Source organism: Nycticebus coucang, chromosome 12 (genome assembly GCF_027406575.1).
Source record: "Nycticebus coucang isolate mNycCou1 chromosome 12, mNycCou1.pri, whole genome shotgun sequence".
Lineage (NCBI taxonomy): Eukaryota > Metazoa > Chordata > Mammalia > Primates > Lorisidae > Nycticebus > Nycticebus coucang.
In genome coordinates, this window is record NC_069791.1 from 16,893,794 (window position 1) to 16,912,234 (window position 18,441).

At 51.3% G+C, this 18,441-nt stretch overlaps 1 protein-coding gene across 2 annotated transcripts; it reads right to left on the minus strand.

The window, feature by feature from the left end:
- Positions 1–10,574: 10,574 nt before the first annotated feature.
- Positions 10,575–15,939, minus strand: PRPH (peripherin). Of its 2 annotated transcripts, none has more exons than XM_053558134.1 (9): positions 13,529–15,939; positions 13,077–13,137; positions 12,790–12,885; positions 12,220–12,387; positions 11,998–12,123; positions 11,695–11,915; positions 11,539–11,588; positions 11,227–11,306; positions 10,575–10,983 (listed from the first exon to the last, which is right to left on the minus strand). In XM_053558134.1, exons 1-9 carry the CDS (start codon positions 14,071–14,073, stop codon positions 10,918–10,920), a joined length of 1,413 nt encoding a protein of 470 aa, XP_053414109.1. In that variant the 5' UTR covers positions 14,074–15,939; the 3' UTR covers positions 10,575–10,917. The 2 variants fall into 2 exon arrangements, with proteins under 2 accessions (XP_053414109.1, XP_053414108.1); XM_053558133.1 differs by having other exon boundaries at positions 10,575–10,986.
- Positions 15,940–18,441: the final 2,502 nt, after the last annotated feature.

Here is an 18,441-nt window from a genome sequence, read left to right on the forward strand (position 1 = left end):
AAGCTGTCACCCTGGGTTGAGGGCCGTGGTATCATGGCTCACAGCAACCTCCCACTCCTGGGCTCAAGCGATTCTCCTGCCTTCACCTCCCAAGTAACTGGGACGACAGGTGCCTGCCACAACGCCCGGCTATTTTTTGGTTGCAGCCGTCTTTGTTGTTTGGCGGGCCTGGGCTGCATTTGAACCTGCCAGCTCAGGTGTATGTGGCTGGCGCCTTAGATACTTGAGCCACAGGCACCGAGCCTACAATTTTTTTTTTTTTAATTAGCTGGGCATGGTCATTCATTCATCATGGTCATTCATTCATCCAGCAATAGAAGACTTGAACCCTGGTCTAGGAAGCAGTGTGTCTCTCCTGCTAAGGGCACTACTGGTCACTTCACAGGCTCTGTGAGGCCCAACTGGGCTCATTCTTTCCATGAGGTCAGGTTGTACAGGTGTTTCCCAGTTCCTGTGAAGCACTCCCGACACTCCATGCAGTTCAATTCTTGTCCTTATTTCCACATGGAAACTCACAATCAACTCCCCCTTGTCTGAGATATTTGATTAGTCTCTGTTCCTTGCAACCCGGATAATTGAACTCCCTCTTCTACACTCTGCAGGTGGCCCCTGATGAATTATCCCTGCTATAACAGTGGGCACCTCAGTAGGACTCAGGATACATATGCCTGCCATAGTCTGGTTCTCTGTAGAACAGTATAAAATATGTGTGGCTGCACCCTCACCTCTGAGATGACCTTTTTACAGATGTAATGAAAACTCTCTCCCTTCAGTTAACCTTTTTCCAACAAGCAGAGTACAATAAAATCATTGTGGTTTAAGCAGGTCTTTTTTTCTTTTTCTGTTTTTTTTGTTTTGGTTTTTTTTTCTGTAGAGACAGAGTCTCACTTTATTGCCCTCGGTAGAGTGCCATGGCGTCACAGTTCACAGCAACCTCCAACTCTTGGGCTTAGGCAATTTTCTTGCCTCAGCCTCCCGAGTAGCTGGGACCACAGGCGCCCACCACAACGCCTGGCACAACGCCTGGCAATATTTTGCTGCAGTTTGGACCTGCCACCTTCGGTATAGGAGGCCAGCGCCCTACTCACTGAGCCACAGGTGCTACCCCCAAGTATAAGCATTCTATTTTTAATTTTTTTTTTTTTTTGAGACAGAGCCTCACCTGGGTAGAGTGCTGTGACATCACAGCTCACAGCAACCTCCAACTCCTGGGCTCAAGTGATTCTCTTGCCTCAGCCTCCCAAGTAGCTGGGACCACAGGCGCCAGCCACAACACCCGGCTATTTTTTGGTTGCAGCCGTTATTGTTGTTCGGCGGGTCTGGGCTGGATTCGAACCCGCCAGCTCAGGTGTATGTGGCTGGCGCCTTAGCTGCTTGAGCCACAGACGCCGAGCCAGTATAAGCATTCTTTTTTTTTTTTTTCACTGTACCTCCCTCCGGTAGAGTGCCGTGGCGTCACACAGCTCACAGCAACCTCCAACTCTTGGGCTTACGCGATTCTCTTGCCTCAGCCTCCCGAGCAGCTGGGACTACAGGTGCCGGCCACAACGCCCGGCTATTTTTTTGTTGCAGTTTGGCCGGGGCTGGGTTTGAACCCGCCACCCTCGGCATATGTGACTCACTGAGCCACAGGCGCTGCCCCAGTATAAGCATTCTTAATTACAGTCAAATCCCAGCCCTGTCTTCTTGAGGTTAATATCAGATAACCTTGATTAGAATTGGACTTGGAGGGCGGCGCCTCTGGCTCAGTCGGTAAGCTGCCAACCCCATATACGGAGGGTGGCGAGTTCAAACCCGACCCCAGCCAAAACTGCAACCAGAAAATAGCCGGGCGTTGTGGCAGGCGCCTGTAGTCCCAGCTACTCGGGAGGCTGAGGCAAGAGAATCACTTAAGCCCAGGAGTTGGAGGTTGCTGTGAGCTGTGTGACGCCACGGCACTCTACTGAGAGCCATAAAGTGAGACTGTCTCTACAAAAAAAAAAAAGAAAAAAAAAGAATCGGACTTGGAATTTTTCTAAAACTTTTCTTTTTTTTTTTGGCCGGGGCTGGGTTTGAACCCGCCACCTCTGGCATATGGGACCGGCGCCCTACTCCTTGAGCCACGGGTGCCGCCCCCTAAAACTTTTCAATCACAGCCAAGTCTAAGGTGTACACATACCATTTTAACAAATGGCTGAGCTCATCCATGACAACTTAATTTTTTAAATTCTCCCCATGTTTAAACATGTTTAATTATGGTCTTTTTTAATTTTTTTTTTTTTTTTTTGGTTTTTGGCTGGGGCTAGGTTTGAACCTGCCACCTCCAGCATATGAGACCGGCGCCCTACTCCTTGAGCCACAGGCACCACCCCGGTCTTTTTTAATTTTTTAAAATAACAATCTAAAATTTAAAAAATTGGCTGGGCATGGTGGCTCACGCCTGTAATACTAGCACACTGGGAGGCCAATGCGGGTGGATAGCTTGAGCTCACCAGTTTGAGACCAGACTGAGCAAAAGCGAGATACCATCTCTACTAAAATAGAAAAACTGAGGTAAGAGGATCTCTTGAGCCCAAGAGTTGAAGGTTCCTGTGAGTTATGACACCATAGCACTCTACCCAGGACAACAGCCTGAGACTCTGCCTCAAAAAATAAAGAAAGAAAGAAGAAAAGTAAGAAAATTTAAAAAGGAATTTTAGGCCGAGCATGGTGGTACATGCCCGTAGTCCCAGCTACTTGGGAGGCTGAGGCAAGAGGATTGTTTGAGCCTAAGAGTTTGTGGTTTCTGTGAGCTAGGCTGAGCCATGGAACAACACTCAGATTTTTCTTTCTTTTTTTTTTTTAGAGACAAAGTTTCACTTTGTCACCCTGGGTAGAGTTCTGTGGCATCACAGCTCACAGTAACCTCCAGCTCTTGGGCATAGGCGATTCTCTTGCCTCAGCCTCCTGGAGTAGCTGCGACTACAGGCGCCTGCCACAACACCTGGCTATTTTTTCGTTGCAGTTTGACCCGGGCCAGGTTTGAACCCGCCATCCTCGGTATATGGGGCCGGCACCATATTCACTGAGACACAGGCGCCGCCCAACTCTTCGATTTTTCTATTCTTTCTTTTTATTTTATTATTTTTTAAATTTTGTTTCTTTTTTTTTTTTTAGAGACAGAGTCTCACTTTATCACCCTCGGTAGAGTGCCGCGGCATCACACAGCTCACAGCAACCTCCAGCTTTTGGGCTAAGGTGATTCTCTTGCCTCAGCCTCCTGAGCAGCTGGGACTACAGGCGCCCGCCACAACGCCTGGCTATTTTTTGTTGCAGTTTGGCTGGGGCTGGGTTTGAACCCGCCACCCTCATATATGGGGCCGGCGCCCCACTCACTGACCCACAGGCGCCGCCTTCTATTCTTTCTTTTTAAAAAGGGCTAGTCTTCACCCAATAATTTAAAGTATGATGTTTTGTGACCTGCAGTTTGAAAAACACTGGTGCAGTCTTTTCTTTCTTCAAAATTTCCGTTCCTAGGCTAGTCATGGTGGTTTATATGTGTAATCCCAGCACTCTGGGAGGCCTGAGTGGGAGGATAGCTTGAGTCCAGAAATTCAAGACCAGCCTGGGTAAAAGAGCAAGACTCCCTCTCTACAAAAAAATTTTTGAAATTAGCCAGGCCTGATGGTATGTGCCTGTAGTCCCAGCTGCTCTGGAGGCTGAGGCAAGTGCATTGCCTAAGCCCAGGAGTTGGAGGCTGCAGTGAGTTATGATTGCATTACTATACTGAAGCCTGGACAGCAGAGTAAGAGCTTGTCTGTGAAAAAATAAATTTCCCTTCCTAAAAACACAGGTCTTTCTTTGCTAAGGATTTTTATCTCCTTTTAACAGTCAAATATTTTGAGGTGGTGTGTAGCAGCTGGTGCTTGTAGTCCCAGCTACTAGAGAAGCTCAGGTAGGAGAACTGCTTGAGTCAAGGAGTTGGAGGTTAGTGTGAGTTATGATGGTCCCCCTGCACTCCAGCCTGAGTGTTAGAGTGAGACTCTGTCTCTAAAATTTAAAATTAAAAAAAAATCTTGGAAGAGTAATCTGCTCTCTGCCTCATCACTCATTCACTTCTCACTTGGCCACTTTTGTCTTCTGACCCTACCCTGTCCTGAAGTTGCCCTCACTGAGGTGTCTAGCATCTTCCTTCTTGAAAAACCCGATATTTTCCTATTGTTATCTAACTTCAGTTACAAGCATCATTTGACATGGCTAATGCTCTCTCTTTTCTTTTTCTTTCTTTCTTTTTTTTTTTTGTAGAGACAGAGTCTCACTTTATCGCCCTTGGTAGAGTGCCATGGCATCACAGCTCACAGCAACCTCCAGCTCCTGGGCTTAGGTGATTCTCTTGGCTCAGCCTCCCCAGAAGCTGGGACTACAGGCACCCGCCACAACGCCCGGCTATTTTTTGTTACAGTTTGGCCGGGGCTGGGTTTGAACCCGCCATCCTCGGCATATGGGGTCTGTGCCCTACTCACTGAGCCACAGGCGCCGCCCCTTCTTTTTCTTTTATTGCTGTGTATATGGGGGTACACAGCACTCTGGGAGGCCAAGGCAGGTGGATTGCTTGAGCTCATGAGTACGAGACCAGCCTGAGCAAAACTGATACCCTATCTCTACTAAAAATAGAAAAAATTGATGGGTGGTGCCTGTGGCTCAGTGGGTAGGGCACTGGTCCCATATACCAAGGGTGGCGGGTTCAAACCCAGGCCTGGTCAAACTGCAACAAAAAATAGCCAGGAGTTGTAGTGAGCACCTGTAGTCCCAGCTACTTGGGAGGCTGAGGCAAGAGAATCGCCTGAGCCCAGGAGTTGGAGGTTGCTGTGAGCTGTGATGCCATGACACTGTACCGAGGGCGATAAAGTGAGACTCTGTCTCTAAAAAAAAAAAGAAATTGAGGCAAGAGGATTGCTTGAGCCCAAGAGTTGGAGGTTACTGTGAGCTATGACGCCACGGCACTCTGCCTAGGGCAACAGCCTGAGGCTCTATCTCAAAAAAAGAAAGAAAAGGGTGGTGCCTGTGGCTCAGTTGGTAAGGTGCCGGCCCCATATACTGAAGGTGACAGGTTCAAACCCGGCCCCGGGCCAAACTGCAACCAAAAAATAGCTGGGGGTTGTGGCGGGCACCTGTAGTCCCAGCTACTTGGGAGGCTGAGGCAAGAGAATCGCTTAAGCCCAGGAATTGGAGGTTGCTGTGAGCTGTGTGAGGCCATGGCACTCTACTGAGGGCCATAAAGTGTGACTCTGTCTCCCCCCCCCCAAAAAAAAAAGAAAGAAAAAGTGTGGCTTGGCACCTGTGGTTCAGTGGCTAGGGTGCCAGCCACATACCCTGGGCTGGCGGGTTGGAACCTGGCCAGGCTTGCTTAACAACAATGGCAATTACAACAAAAAAATAGCCAGGCATTGTGGCAGGCATCGTGGTGGGCATCTGTAGTCCTAGCTACTTGGGAGGTGGAGGCAGGAGAATCGCTTGAGCCCAGGAGTTTGAGGTTGCTGTGAGCTATGATGCCACAGCACTCTACCAAGGGTGACATAGTGAGACTCTGTCTCAAAAAAAAAAAGTAAGGTTAAAGTCAGGGTTGTAGTCATAAACAGATGTTTTTCAAAGGAAGATAAACAAACGGCCAAAAAACACATGAAGAATTTTTCAACACGACTAATCATCAGAGAAATGCTAATTAAAACTATAAGAAGATACCACCTATTATAATGGCCATTACTAAAAAGTTGAAAAACATAGCCGGGCGTTGTGGCGGGCGCCTGTAGTCCCAGTTACTTGGGAGGCTGAGCAAGAGAATCGCTTAAGCCCAGGAGTTGGAGGTTGCTGTGAGCTGTGTGAGGCCACAGCACTCTACTGAGGGCCATAAAGTGAAACTCTGTCTCTACAAAAAAAAAAAAAAAAAGCTGAAAAACAATAAATACTGGCATGGCTGCACAGAGAAAGGAATGCTTATACACTGTTGGTTGGACAGCAAATTTGCGCTACATCTTTGGAAAACAGTATGGAGATTCCACAAAGAAATAAATGTAGGCCAGGCACAGTGGCTCACACCTGTAATCCTAGCACTCTATGAAGCTGAAGGAGAAGGATTGCTTGAGCTCAGGAGTTCAAGACCAGCCTGAGCATGAAAAAGACTCAGTCTTGGTGGTACCCGTAGCTCAGGGGGTAGAGCACCAGCCATGTACACCAAGGCTGGCGGGTTTGAGCCTGGCCTGGGCCTGCTAAATGACAATGACAACTGCAACAAAAAAATAGCTGGGCATTGTGGTGGGTGCCTATAGTCCTAGCTACTTGAGAGGCTGAGGCAAGAGAATCGCTTAAGCCCAAGGGTTTGAGATTGCTGTGAGCTGTGACGCCAAAGCACTCTACCGAGGGTGACATAGTGAAACTCTTTCTCAAAAAGGAAAAAAAGGGCGGCGCCTGTGGCTCAAGGAGTAGGGCGCCGGTCCCATATGCCGGAGGTGGAGGGTTCAAACCTAGCCCTGGCCAAAAACCAAACAAAAAAAAAAAAAAGACTCGATTTCTACTAAAGATGGAAAAATTAGTCGGGCATTGTGGTGGGCACCTGTAGTCCCAGCTACTTGAGAATCTGAGGCAGAGGATTGCTTTAACCCAGGAATTTTAGGTTGCTGTGAGCTGGGCTGATGCTATGGCCACTCTAGCCTGGCCAACAGAAAGAAATGTAGACGTGCCAATCAATTCACCTATTCCACTGTCAAGTACCTACCCAAAGGAAAAAAGTAATTCTTTAAGTACATTTTATTTATTTATTTATTTATTTATTTATTGAGGTGGGGTTTTGTCCTGTCACCCTGGCTAGAGTGAATCATAGCTCACTGCAACTTCAAAATCCTGGGCTCAAGCAATCCTCCCAAGTAGCTGGGACTACAAGTACCTGCCACAATGCCCAGCTGATTTTCCTTTTTTTTTTTTTTTTTGTTTGTATTTTTTTTGGCCAGGGCTTGAACCTGTTACCTCTGGCATATGGGGCAGGCACCCTACTCCTTTGAGCCACAGGTGCCGCCCCCCCCTTTTTTTTTTGAGACAAAGCCTCAAGCTGTTGCCCTGGGTAGAGTGCTGTGGCATCACAGCTCACAGCAACCTCTAACTCCTGGGCTCAAGGGATTCTCCTGTCTCCGCCTCCCAAGTAGCTGGGGAGGCTACAGGCGCCTGCCACAATGCCCGGCTATTTTTTGGTTGCAGCCATCATTGTTGTTTGGCAGGCCCGGGCTGGATTTGAACCCGCCAGCTCAGGTGTATGTGGCTGGCGCCTTAGCCGCTTGAGCCACAGGCGCTGAGCTGCCCAGCTGATTTTCTATCTTTAGTAGAGACAGGCTTGTGCTCTTGCTCAGGCTGGTCTCAAACCCCTGACCTCAAGCAATCCTGTCTTGGCCTCCCAGAGTGCTAAGATTACAGCCATGGAAGTCGACTGAAATGAGTAAGTCATTTTGTCAAAAAGGCATCTGTACTTGAATGTTTATTATAGTACAATTACAAAACCTAAATGCCCTTCAATTCATGAGTGGATAAACAGAATGTAATACACACACACTATAGAGTACTACTCAGCCATAAAAAGGAATAAAATAATGGTACTTGCAGCAACATGGATGGAACTGGAGACCATTACCTTAAGTGAAGTATCTCATGAGTGGAAAACCAAACACCATATGTTCTCACTAATAAGTGGGAATTAATAGATGAGTATATGTGGGCACAAAGTCAAAAAAGAGAATGAGCAACTAAAGAGGGAGGACAGGAGAGTGGGTGTGGGATAAAAACTTATATGTTGGGTATAATGAACACCATTCTGGTGCTGGGTTCATCAAAAGCCCTGACTTAAGCATTATATAAGATATCCAGGCTTGGCGCCTGTAGCACAGTGGTTATGGTGCTGGCCACCTACACCGAGGCTGGAGGGTTCTAACCCAGCCTGGGCCAGCTAAACAACAATGACAATTGCAACAAAAAAATATCCAGGCATTGTGGCGGACAACTGTAGTCCCAGCTACTTGGGAGGCTGAGGCAAGAGAATCACTTAAGAGATGCAGGTTGCTGTGAGCTGTGACACCACGGCACTCTACCAAGGGTGACATAGTGAAACTCCATCTCAAAAAAAAAAAAAAAAAAGATATCCATGCACTCTACCCAGGGCAACAGCTTGAGACTCTGTCTCAAAAAAAAGAACAAAACACTTGCACCCCCTTAATTAACATTTTGAAATTAAAAATATAAATAAATAAAGGGATTATTGGTTACTTGTAATAAAAAGCATTCTAATAGATTCAGTATCACAAAACATCCAATCACACCTAAAATCCAGACTAGTGGATCCAACTGCCTACCATCCTGTCTTCTTGGATATAGAACATCTCACGCTCAATAAATCTTAAGCTGACTTTACTGTCGTAGGCTCCCTCCTTCCCCCACTCCAATCTTCCCTCTTTCTATGAAAGATACCACCATTTATCTGCCTGGATAGCCAAAAACTTGGATCATCTATTTCCCATTCCCTTATACTGCCAATCAATCCTTAGGAACTGCACATTCTACCCTCAGAATATTTCTCCAACTCATCTCCTGCTACCACGTCCACCATCATTTCTTGCATGTTTCATGGCAAAAACCTCTGAACTTGTCCTCCATCTCTTTCCAGTTCCTTCTATACATTTCAGCCAGACTGAACTTCCTTACTTTTTTTTTTTTTTTGAGGCAGAGTCTCACTTTGTCACCCTCAGTAGAGAGCTGTGGCATCATAGCTCACAGCAACCTCAAACTTTAGGGCTCAAGTGATTCTCTTGCCTCAGCCTCCCAAGTGGGACTATAGGCGCCCACGACAATGCCCAGGTGTGTTTTCAGACAGGGTCTCCCTCTGGCTCAGCCTATTCTCAAACCTGTGAGCTCAGATAACCCACCCACCTTAGCCTCCCAAGTGCTGGATTATAGGCACAAGCCATCATGCCCAGCTATGGAAGTTTTTTTTTTGTAGAGACAGAGTCTCACTGTACTGCCCTCGGGTAGAGTGCCGTGGCGTCACACGGCTCACAGCAACCTCTAACTCTTGGGCTTACCCGATTCTCTTGCCTCAGCCTCCTGAGCAGCTGGGACTACAGGCGCCCGCCACAACACCTGGCTATTTTTTGTTGCAGTGTGGCCGGGGCTGGGTTTGAACCCGCCACCCTCGGCATATGGGGCCGGTGCCCTACTCACTGAGCCACAGGCGCTGCCCTTTTTTGTTTTGTTTTTTTTTTAGAGACAGGGTCTCACTTTGTCACCCTTGGTAGAGTGCCGTAGCGTCACAGCTCACAGCAACCTCCAGCTCTTGGGCTTAGGTGATTCTCTTGCCTCAGCCTCCCAAGTAGCTGGGACTACAGGCACTCGCCACAATGCCCAGCTATTTTTGTTGTTGTTGTTGTTGTTGCAGTTTGGCCAGGGCTGGGTTTGAACCTGCCACCCTTGGTATATGGGGCCAGTGCCCTACTCACTGAGCCACAGGCGCTGCCCTGGCTATGGAAGTCTTAATATGGCTTATCAAGCCCTGCATGATTTTGTCCTTATTTCATCTTTCCAGACTCAACACCGTTCCTTCCATTCTATCCTTCACTCCAGCATTACAGGACTTCTGTTCCCAAACTTTGTCTCTCTAACTTCCTGGATGATTTCTCTACCTAAAAAGTCCTCCTTCTCTCCCTGCTTCACCTAACTCCTTCTTTTCCTTCAGTGGTCAGTTATGATGTCATCTCTCTGGGAAGCCATCCCTATCCCACCCCCTAATACTAGGTTAGGCACTCCTCTTCTTGTTACACCACCACCATCTGCTTATCCCAGGCAGAGCACTCAGCTGGAGGTAACAATTTTCTGCTTATTCATCTCCTTGGGAACAGGGACTCTGGATTATTCCCTGTACCTAGCACCATAATTGAGTGAAGATAATCTTAAATCCAGAAGTGGATTTTGACATGAAAACAAGGGTAGCATGGAACAGAGTTGGTGGACAGTGTGGAAATAACACACTTTCAAGAAGGTGCAGGGGTGGTCATAGCAGAATTTGAGTTGCTATCTAAGGATATTGAATAGATTCGGGTAGGTTGCTGGGCAAGGCCAGGGTAAGGAAACCACTCATAATGCAGATAATATAACCCAGACAAAGTTCATAGTAGCCTGGACTAAGGAGTGGTCATGGGGATGGGGAGAACTAGACAGACTTGCAAGAGTTAGGAAGCAGGTTTCATAGTCTTAGGGGATAGTGGAAGAAAAGCAAAGTGTGTAGGCTGAGGTAAATTCTAATTTGGGTGATAGGTGTGCTAATGCTGTCTTCTTCCAGGGTGGGGAATTGGAAAAGGAACATGAATTCAGACTGAGAGGGAGGTGAGAGCTCTGTTGGGACACCCAGAAGGCAGCTGAACACTGAGAAGGAATGGATGGAGAGATAGGAGAAAACCCGGAGGGGTCAAGAGGAGTCACAAATACCAAGGTATGGGAGTCAGAAACACTAGAGACAAAGAAGATTCTGTGGAGGCTCCACCCTCAGGTCCCGTCCAGTTCCCACAGACACAGATGCACTGGAATAGTTTCTCTCAACAGCAGCTTTACTTGATTCAAAAGTGAAACTCTGACCCTGGCCCACCCATTGGCCAGAGGATCATGGCTGAAGAGACCTGTGTGTGTGGAGAGTGTCACTGGATTTTTACCACACTAGGAAAAGGAGGAGGGCACAAGTCACATCTGTGTCAGGGCAGGGACATGCCCAGCAACTGCTAGTTGGGTAGGGCTTGGCTGTGGGCCAGGAAAGGGGGGGGCACTGGAACCCATCTTAACACATGCAGAAGGAGGGGAGACTAATTCAGGACTGGTGCTAGGATTTGGGCTTAGAGCAGGCCCAGGGCAGGGGCAGGGATCTCCAGACCAATGGGTTCAGTAGCTGTGAGTAGACGACTTGTCCAGCTCACTGCGCTGCTCCTTCTGGGTCTCCGTCACTACCTGCTGGGGCCAAGGCACATGACAAGAATGGACCATTCAGCGCCGCTCTTCTTTCAGCTTCTTTGGATTACGGTGCTGGCATAACCAGCTGAGGCTCCCGTTTATCCATCCACCTTCTGTTTCTCCTTGTCTCTTCCGAAGAACCACCCACCCACATCACCCTACGATCAGCCACAGCCAGGCTGCGGCTCAGAAATAACACGGGAAACGATGGGGTCCTGGTATCAGAGGATCCTGTCTCACCTCCCCATCCCGGGTCTCGACTGTCTTGATCAGAACCATCTTCCGGCTGTGGCTGTCTTGGGAAGGCTCCACCTCAGGCACTGGAGAGAACAGGATGAGGGGTGGGAGTGGGAAGCCTTAGAGGTTCTCTCCTTTTATGCTCCCACTCCCATCCTCAAGGGCAGGGGCGGGGCGGGGCTTGATGGGTGGTAGGGGTCAGGCATAGGCCAGGACTGGGCGGTCTCGTGAAGAGAGCAGATCCCTGAAAGAGCCAGAGCAAAAGTCCGATCAGGGCAGAAGTGCACAAGTAAAAACCCGACGTGGAAGACTCACCAGTGGTCTTTATATTCAAGGAGGCAAAGGAATGGACAGGCACAGAGATCCTGGAGGTGATGCACGAGGTCAGCGCCCCCGGGGCAGGCCACGCCCCTCCCTGCGTCCAGCCCCAACCTCCTTCTGTCACGCCACGCCCAGGTCCCCGCCCCTTACCGGCTCTCCTCGCCCTCCAGCAGCTTGCGGTAGGTGGCGATCTCGATATCTAGGGCCATTTTGACGTTAAGGAGCTCCTGGTATTCACGCAAGTGCCGCGCCATCTCCTCCTTTAGCTGCCGCAGCTCCTCCTCGAGCCGCGCGGCTCCCGCCTGGTACCCACCTGCCTCCAGGGCGAACTGCTCCTCCAGCTCCCGCAGCTGTCTGAGCAGTGCCTCGTTCTGGGGCGGGGGCGAGGAGGAGCCAGTCAAGGGACCCTTCGTCGTCCGCTCCCCCGGCCTGGGCACGCAGCTCCGTACTCACCGTGCCGCGGAGCCCATCCACCTCACACGTCAGACTCTGGATCTGGCGTCGGGACTCGTTCATCTCCAGCTTGGCCTGGCGCAGGGCCTCGTGGTTCCGGTTGGCGGCATCGGACAGGTCCGCGTACTGCGAGGCAAGGGCGGGGCGACCTAGTCTTGAGCCGGCCTGGACGCGCCACCCCGACGCAGCCCTTCCCTCCTAAACCCTCCCGGGCTCTCCCACCTTGGACTTATACCACTCCTCCGCCTCCTGCAGGTTCTTCGCTGCAATACTTTCGTACTGTGCTCGGATGTCCCTCAGGGCCGCCGTCAGCTCCGGCTTCACAGTTGCTTCCACCTCCACCTGCTGCACCTGCTGGCTCTCCACGCTCATCTGCAGGTCTCGAAGCTCCTACAGCCCAGGACAGGCAGTGGGCGACCCGACGGCGCAAAACCCCCGCGGGGCCACGCAGTTAGAGCACATAAAAAAAGAAGAAATACTTGAATGAACAGAAGGGGGCACCAGGGAGTGCAGGGACCCCAGGAAGACGCTCCCTGCTGTCTGGTGGCTCTAATGCAGCTGCCAGGTCACAAGGGTCCAGCCCAGCGTCTGCCACTAGGGGGCGAAAGGGCGGGAGTCAGACCGCCTGTGGAGGGGTTGAGTGACAGTCTACCCCGCCAATCTCATTTCTCATCCTCAGGACGATTCTGCCACTCCACCTGTCAGCCTCCTCCAGAGCTTCCTCTAAGCAACTCCAGTGAGACCACCCCCCTCTAACTTCCGAAGCCACCCTTGACACCTGGGTCCACTCACCTCCTCGTGCAGCTTCTTGAGAAACTCAATCTCATCCATCAAAGACTCAATCTTGCGCTCTAGTTCCAGGCGGGACAGGGTGGCATCGTCCACGTCCTTTGTGGGGTGGCAGTGGGGTTCAAGAGAAGGAAGGGGCTGGTTAGGCTAAGGAAGGGTCAGGTCTTCCCTGCCTACTTCTGGAGGCGTCTGGTTGCTCCAACCCTTGCACACATACCGATGCCACTCCTGAATACTCAGGCTGGGGGTAGGGATGAAGGCGAGGAACTGTAAGAGGAACCTCAGCTCACCTTGCGGAAGAGCACGAGGTTGTGCTCCGCATCCTCCCGCTTGCGCGTCTCCTCCTCCAACCTAGGGGAAAGAGGCGCAGAGGCAGAGTTGCAGAATGAAGGCCCTCAGCTCTCACCCCAGACAGCGCCCCCCAGCTTCAGGTTAGATGCTGCTGCTGCTGCCCATCACTCTACAAGGAGAGCTTCAGGCTGCCTGATGGAATGGACCCTACTTTCTCACTAATGGGCTGGGAGCTGACAAGGTCTCCTTAGTACACGCGGGAGGCATAGATACTCCTCCCACACCTCTTCAGACTCTCAGAGCCAAGTGAGGGTTTGGAGCCCACGGGCGAAGATGCTGCCTATACACATTGGGTTGGTAAGGGGAGCCACGCCCTTGGGCTGCTGATTGGGAAGGGAGGAGGGAGAAGAGCAGCCGCCTCGACGGCCGCCGCCCAATCCTGCCCCCTGACCTCTGCTTGAGAGCTGCCAGGTCCTCCGCCAGCCCGTCGCGCTCCACCTGCACCCGGTCGCGCTCGCGTCCCAGAAGCTCTAGCTCTCGCCGCAGCTCACGCAGCTCCTGCTGGCACAGCTGGTCGGCGCGCGCCGGCTCCTGGCCCCGGGCCTGACTAAGCTCCCCACGCAGGGCCGCGTTCTGCTGCTCCAGGAAGCGCACCTTCTCAATGAAGCTGGCGAAACGATCGTTAAGCTCCTGCAACTCCTGCTTCTCGTTGCTGCGTGTGGCCAAGAACTCCTGGTTGAGGGCCTCAGCCATGGAGAAGTCGAGGCGCTCCGAAGGCAGGCGCAGAAGGGCTCCCGCGCCAGCTCGGGGGCTTCGGAAGCTGCCCAGGCGCACAGAGTAGCTCGGGGACGCTGACCCCAGCAGGCGGCTGCTGGAGAAGCGAGAGCTGGACGAGTAGGAGAAGGCCCCGGGGGATAGCGAGGGCGGTGGCCCGAAGGTGCGGCGGTATGAGGTGGAGCTGACGCCGGCCCGGAGGCCCGACGGGTGGTGGCTCATGGTGGCCGAAGATGGGCAGTCACCGTTCGTAGCTAGGCCAGGGGCTGGGAAGGAGCCGCAGACCGCTGCCAGGCGGCTTTATAGACTTGCGGTCTCAGGGGGGGCATGGGCAGCTCCTCCCACTGGCCTGACAGCCCGGGAGAGTGGGGCTGTGTGGGGAGGGGGATGCCCCACCCCTGCGGAACAGCACCCTCCCCTCCCTGCTTGCCGCTGCTCTGCCTACTTGGTTCCCCCTGTTGCTGGCAGGGAAGGAAGCAGGGATGACAACCACATGCAGGCCAGGGTCAGCACCTTCCAGCAAGCATTGTAAGCTAGAGCCTAGGGTGGCGGAGCCTGACTCGATCTGAGGCCTGACTTGTCTGAAAGAGCTGGTAAAAATTGGGGAACAGGAGGATCTGAGGTTAAAGTGCAGGCTTCTGGCACATGAGTGGGGAGAAGGCCAAGTGAAGAGAGTTGGCCTGGCTTAGGCTCCAGAGCTTGTGCCTCAACCTGTCTCCTAAATGCTGGGCTCTACTTGCTGTCAACTACCCACTCCTTCACCATGCCTAGTGTGAAATGGGGGACAGGAGAGCAGAGGTAGAGGGGCTGAGGAAGGGCTGGTCTCTACCTAATCCCCAGGGCCGGGAGAAGGGTTGGTGTCTGGCGCCAGCTCTGCAGCTAATGGACTGACCAACTCCCCTCCCCCTCTCCTGAACATTTGGCCCAGCAGAGGTTGCCTGCTGATGTTTCAGCCTTAAAGACACAGCCTCCAAACCTGGACTACCCCAACAAGGTGGGAACGTCATAGGTGGGAACATCTGGATCCCACTGGAGAGTGTCTGTGCCATGCTAGAAGCCAGCTGAGTGGCTGCTATATGCTGCCTGGGTTTACTGGATTCTCCCCCACCCCCCAACCCCCACTGACTGCTCAGTCACAGACCTTCCGGGAATGAGAGTGATTCCTGAGGTAGGGAGGGGAGAGGGCTGAGGGCCAACAGCTGCTGCCAAAGCTGATAGATGGATAGACCGGCAGGCATTGGTGTCAGTATGGAGGAGTTGCAGGTACCCAGGGATGGGTGGGGCTGGTTGGGGAAGAGGTGGGAAAAGAGAAGGCACCCATCCCCAAGAGCAGAAAGAAGAGAGAGACGGCTCCAGAACAGACCCACAAACGTGCACACAGGTGCATACACATAATCCCATGTACCTATATGAACTCACCTTATACACAGAAACACACAAACATACAGCTACACATCCCTTCATACCTTCCCCCACCCCAGAGTTAGTGAAAAGGCTGATTCTGGCCTTTGTATGTCCTAGGGTGGACAGGCAGGCCCAGGTGGACAGACAGCAAGGACAGTCTGCAGGAGTCAGGTTGCCAAGGCCTGCTGGGTCTGCCAGGAGCCCTGGGGCTACTGCTGTGCCCAGGGACTCTAGACCTCGCCTGTAGGATGGATCTGCCTCAGATTGGACTTGAGGATGACAGCTGTGTGTCTGGGGAAGTAGGTTTGGAGCTCCAGGCTGGATCTCTGTCTGGGGATGAAGAGGGCGGCTCCCTGGCTGGCCAGTTCATCCGTATTGCAGGGCAGAGGACCCCTCCCCCCATTGTGCATCCTCTGAGTTGGGTCAGGGCCAAGGCCCCGCCTGCTCACATCCCCATCCACCTTCCTCTCCTCTCTAGGCCCCTCCTTCCTTCTGGGCCATTAGTCTCTCCCTGCACAGCTGCCAGGTCCTTCGCCTTGATGGGTCTGGTTTGGTTGTCAGGGGAATGAAAAAGGGAGGAAGGGAAAGAGGGAACGGATGAATAAACCAAGGCCTGTCCCCTCCTAACTCCTGAGAGGGGGAAGAGGTAGGGTTCTACCTGGGATGGAAATGGTGGGGTGGGGGTGGGGGTTTGGCAGGATTCAGGAAGGAACTAGGGAAAGCTTAGTGCTTTCTGCAGCAGCCCCGGAGGCCGTTGGTCTGAAGCCTTACCCCAGACTTGTCCCCCACCCAGAAGCAAACTGGGAGTCTGCACTGCAGGGGAAGGTAGGTAGGGTGTGGGGAGGACAACTAGGTGTCTGTACAGAGAGATGGTGATAGCCTGGGCCTTTGCTTGTAGAGATGGCTGGGCCTGGGGAGTTTCTGATGGAGTTCCCATCCCCTCCCTTGCTTAAGTGCCCATCTCACCACCCAGATGCCTCAGGGGAGAGGGGCTCTGGGAGGTGTGGGGTGAGCAAGGCTGGACCCTGCAGGAGAGGAAGCTCCTCCTAACTCAGCAGGAGCTGGCCTGGGAGATCTTGGGACAGGAAAAAAGGTAAGAAAAGAGTTTCAGTTAAGAGCTGGGGCTCTGGCATCCAGCTGCCATAGCTTCCATCTGATCCTACCACTCTCTATTGTAGGAATTAAGGCTCGTTGTTACAGCCCTCAGTAAAATGGGGATTCTACTTTACAGAGCTGTTGTGAAGACTAAATGAATAAATACATGTAAAATGCTTAGGACACACCGTAAAGGCTGAAAATGTAAGCTAGTTGTATTACTACTATTATTAAACTCCTGAGTGATATTATCACCCCACAAGGATCTGGGTTTGTTTCTTTTGGCTGAGAGCAGTGCTAGATGCAAGGTGGAAGGAACTCAAATACTTTATGACAGATGGGTGGAGGGAAAGGTGGCCTCATCCTTCCTTCGGGTACAGAGACTCTGGATGGACTGCTTGGGTTCAATCATTGCAACTTAATTAGCTGTGTGCTTTGGGTTTTAGTAAACGATTTAACCTCTGTTCACTCCATTTTCTTTATCCATCGGTTAAAGAAAGCTATTGTCGGGCGGCGCCTGTGGCTCAGTGACAGGGCGCCGGCCCCATATACCGAGGGTGGCGGGTTCAAACCCAGCCCTGGCCAAACTGCAACCAAAAAATAGCCGGGCGTTGTGGCGGGCGCCTGTAGTCCCAGCTACTCAGGAGGCTGAGGCAGGAGAATCGCCTAAGCCCAGGAGTTGGAGGTTGCTGTGAGCTGTGTGACGCCACGGCACTCTACCAAGGGCAATAAAGTGAAACTCTGTCTCTACAAAAAAAAAAAAAAGAAAGCTATTGTCTAGCTTACAGCATGGGGAGGATGAAGTGGTTATAATATGTGAAGCATTTAGTACTTGATACTTAGTACATGCTATAGAAGTATTGCCCAGTGTTATTACTGTCCCTCCCCCGCCCGCCTCCCTTGCTGCTCTGGTGAAGGCTTGCAGTGGTTCTCAACCTTCCTAATGCCGTGACCCTTTAATACAGGTCCTCATGTTGTGGTGACCTCCAACCATAAAATTATTTTCGTTGCTAATAATTTTGTGGTTGGGGGTCACCACTACATGAAGTCACAGCATTAGGAAGGTTGAGAACCACTGGCTTAGAGAGAAACAGCAGTGGGGTACGGTCAGAGGTTTGCAAGGAGGGTGAGCAACAAAGTTTAGATTACTGGCAAGAGTGCTACTAAATGACCGGTCATGACCTCAAAGCTGCATTCGGAGGGGCATATAGGCAAGAGAGAGTGGGAGGTGGAGAGAGTAAAGAGATCCATACCCAGGCTTGGCGTCTGTAGCTCAGCGGTTAGAGTGCCAGCCACATACACCAGAGATGGTGGGTTCAAATCCAGCCCAGGCTTGCCAAACAATGACAACTACAACCGACAAATAGCCAGGCATTGTGGTGGGCACCTGTAGTCCCAGCTACTTGGGAGGGTGGGGCAAATGAATCACTTAAGCCCAAGAGTTTGAGGTTGCTGTGAGCTGTGATGTCACAGCTCTCTACCCAGGGCAACAGCTTGAGACTCTGTCTCAAAAAAAAAGAGAGATCCATACCTGGTCTCCTAGGCAAGGCAAAAGAACAGTCATAGTGCAAAGACATACCATGCTCATTCCAGCCTTACCCCTCTGCTCCGACACATCCCTAATTACTTGTAACTAAGTATCATTTGGAGTCTCTCTGGTTCTTGGTCTAGCACTGCCTTAAATGTCCACTCCACATCTAGAGAAAGTCTGAAGTCCTTCCCAACCTTCATTTACTTTCCTAAGTGCTTCCTCCTTAAGTCCCTAGCTCTAGAAGGGCAAAGATGGTGCCTCAAACCTGTAATCCTAGCACTCTGGGAGGCCAAGGCAGGTGGATTGCCTGAGCTCAGGAGTTTGAGACCAGCTTGAGCAAGAGCAAGACCCCATCTCTAAAAAATAGATGGGCATTATGGTGGTTGTCTATAGTCCCAGCTACTTGAGAGGCTGAAGCAAGAGGATCACTTAAGCCCAAGAGTTTGAGTTTTCTGTGAGCTAAGATGCCATGCACTCTAATGAGGGTGATCAAGTGAGACTTTGTCTCAAAAAAAGAGAAAGTCCTTAGCTCTGAGTCCCTCCTGCTTCTGAATTGTCAG

Excerpts from the sequence above, each read along its gene's own strand:
- PRPH (XM_053558133.1), bottom strand. The coding sequence starts at position 14,073 with ATGAGCCACCACCCGTCGGGCCTCCGGGCCGGCGTCAGCTCCACCTCA. Across the intron at positions 13,138-13,528 it reads CTGGCAGCTCTCAAGCAGAG|GTTGGAGGAGGAGACGCGCA; the intron begins GTCAGGGGGCAG and ends TCTTTCCCCTAG. Across the intron at positions 12,886-13,076 it reads ACCTCGTGCTCTTCCGCAAG|GACGTGGACGATGCCACCCT; the intron begins GTGAGCTGAGGT and ends CACCCCACAAAG.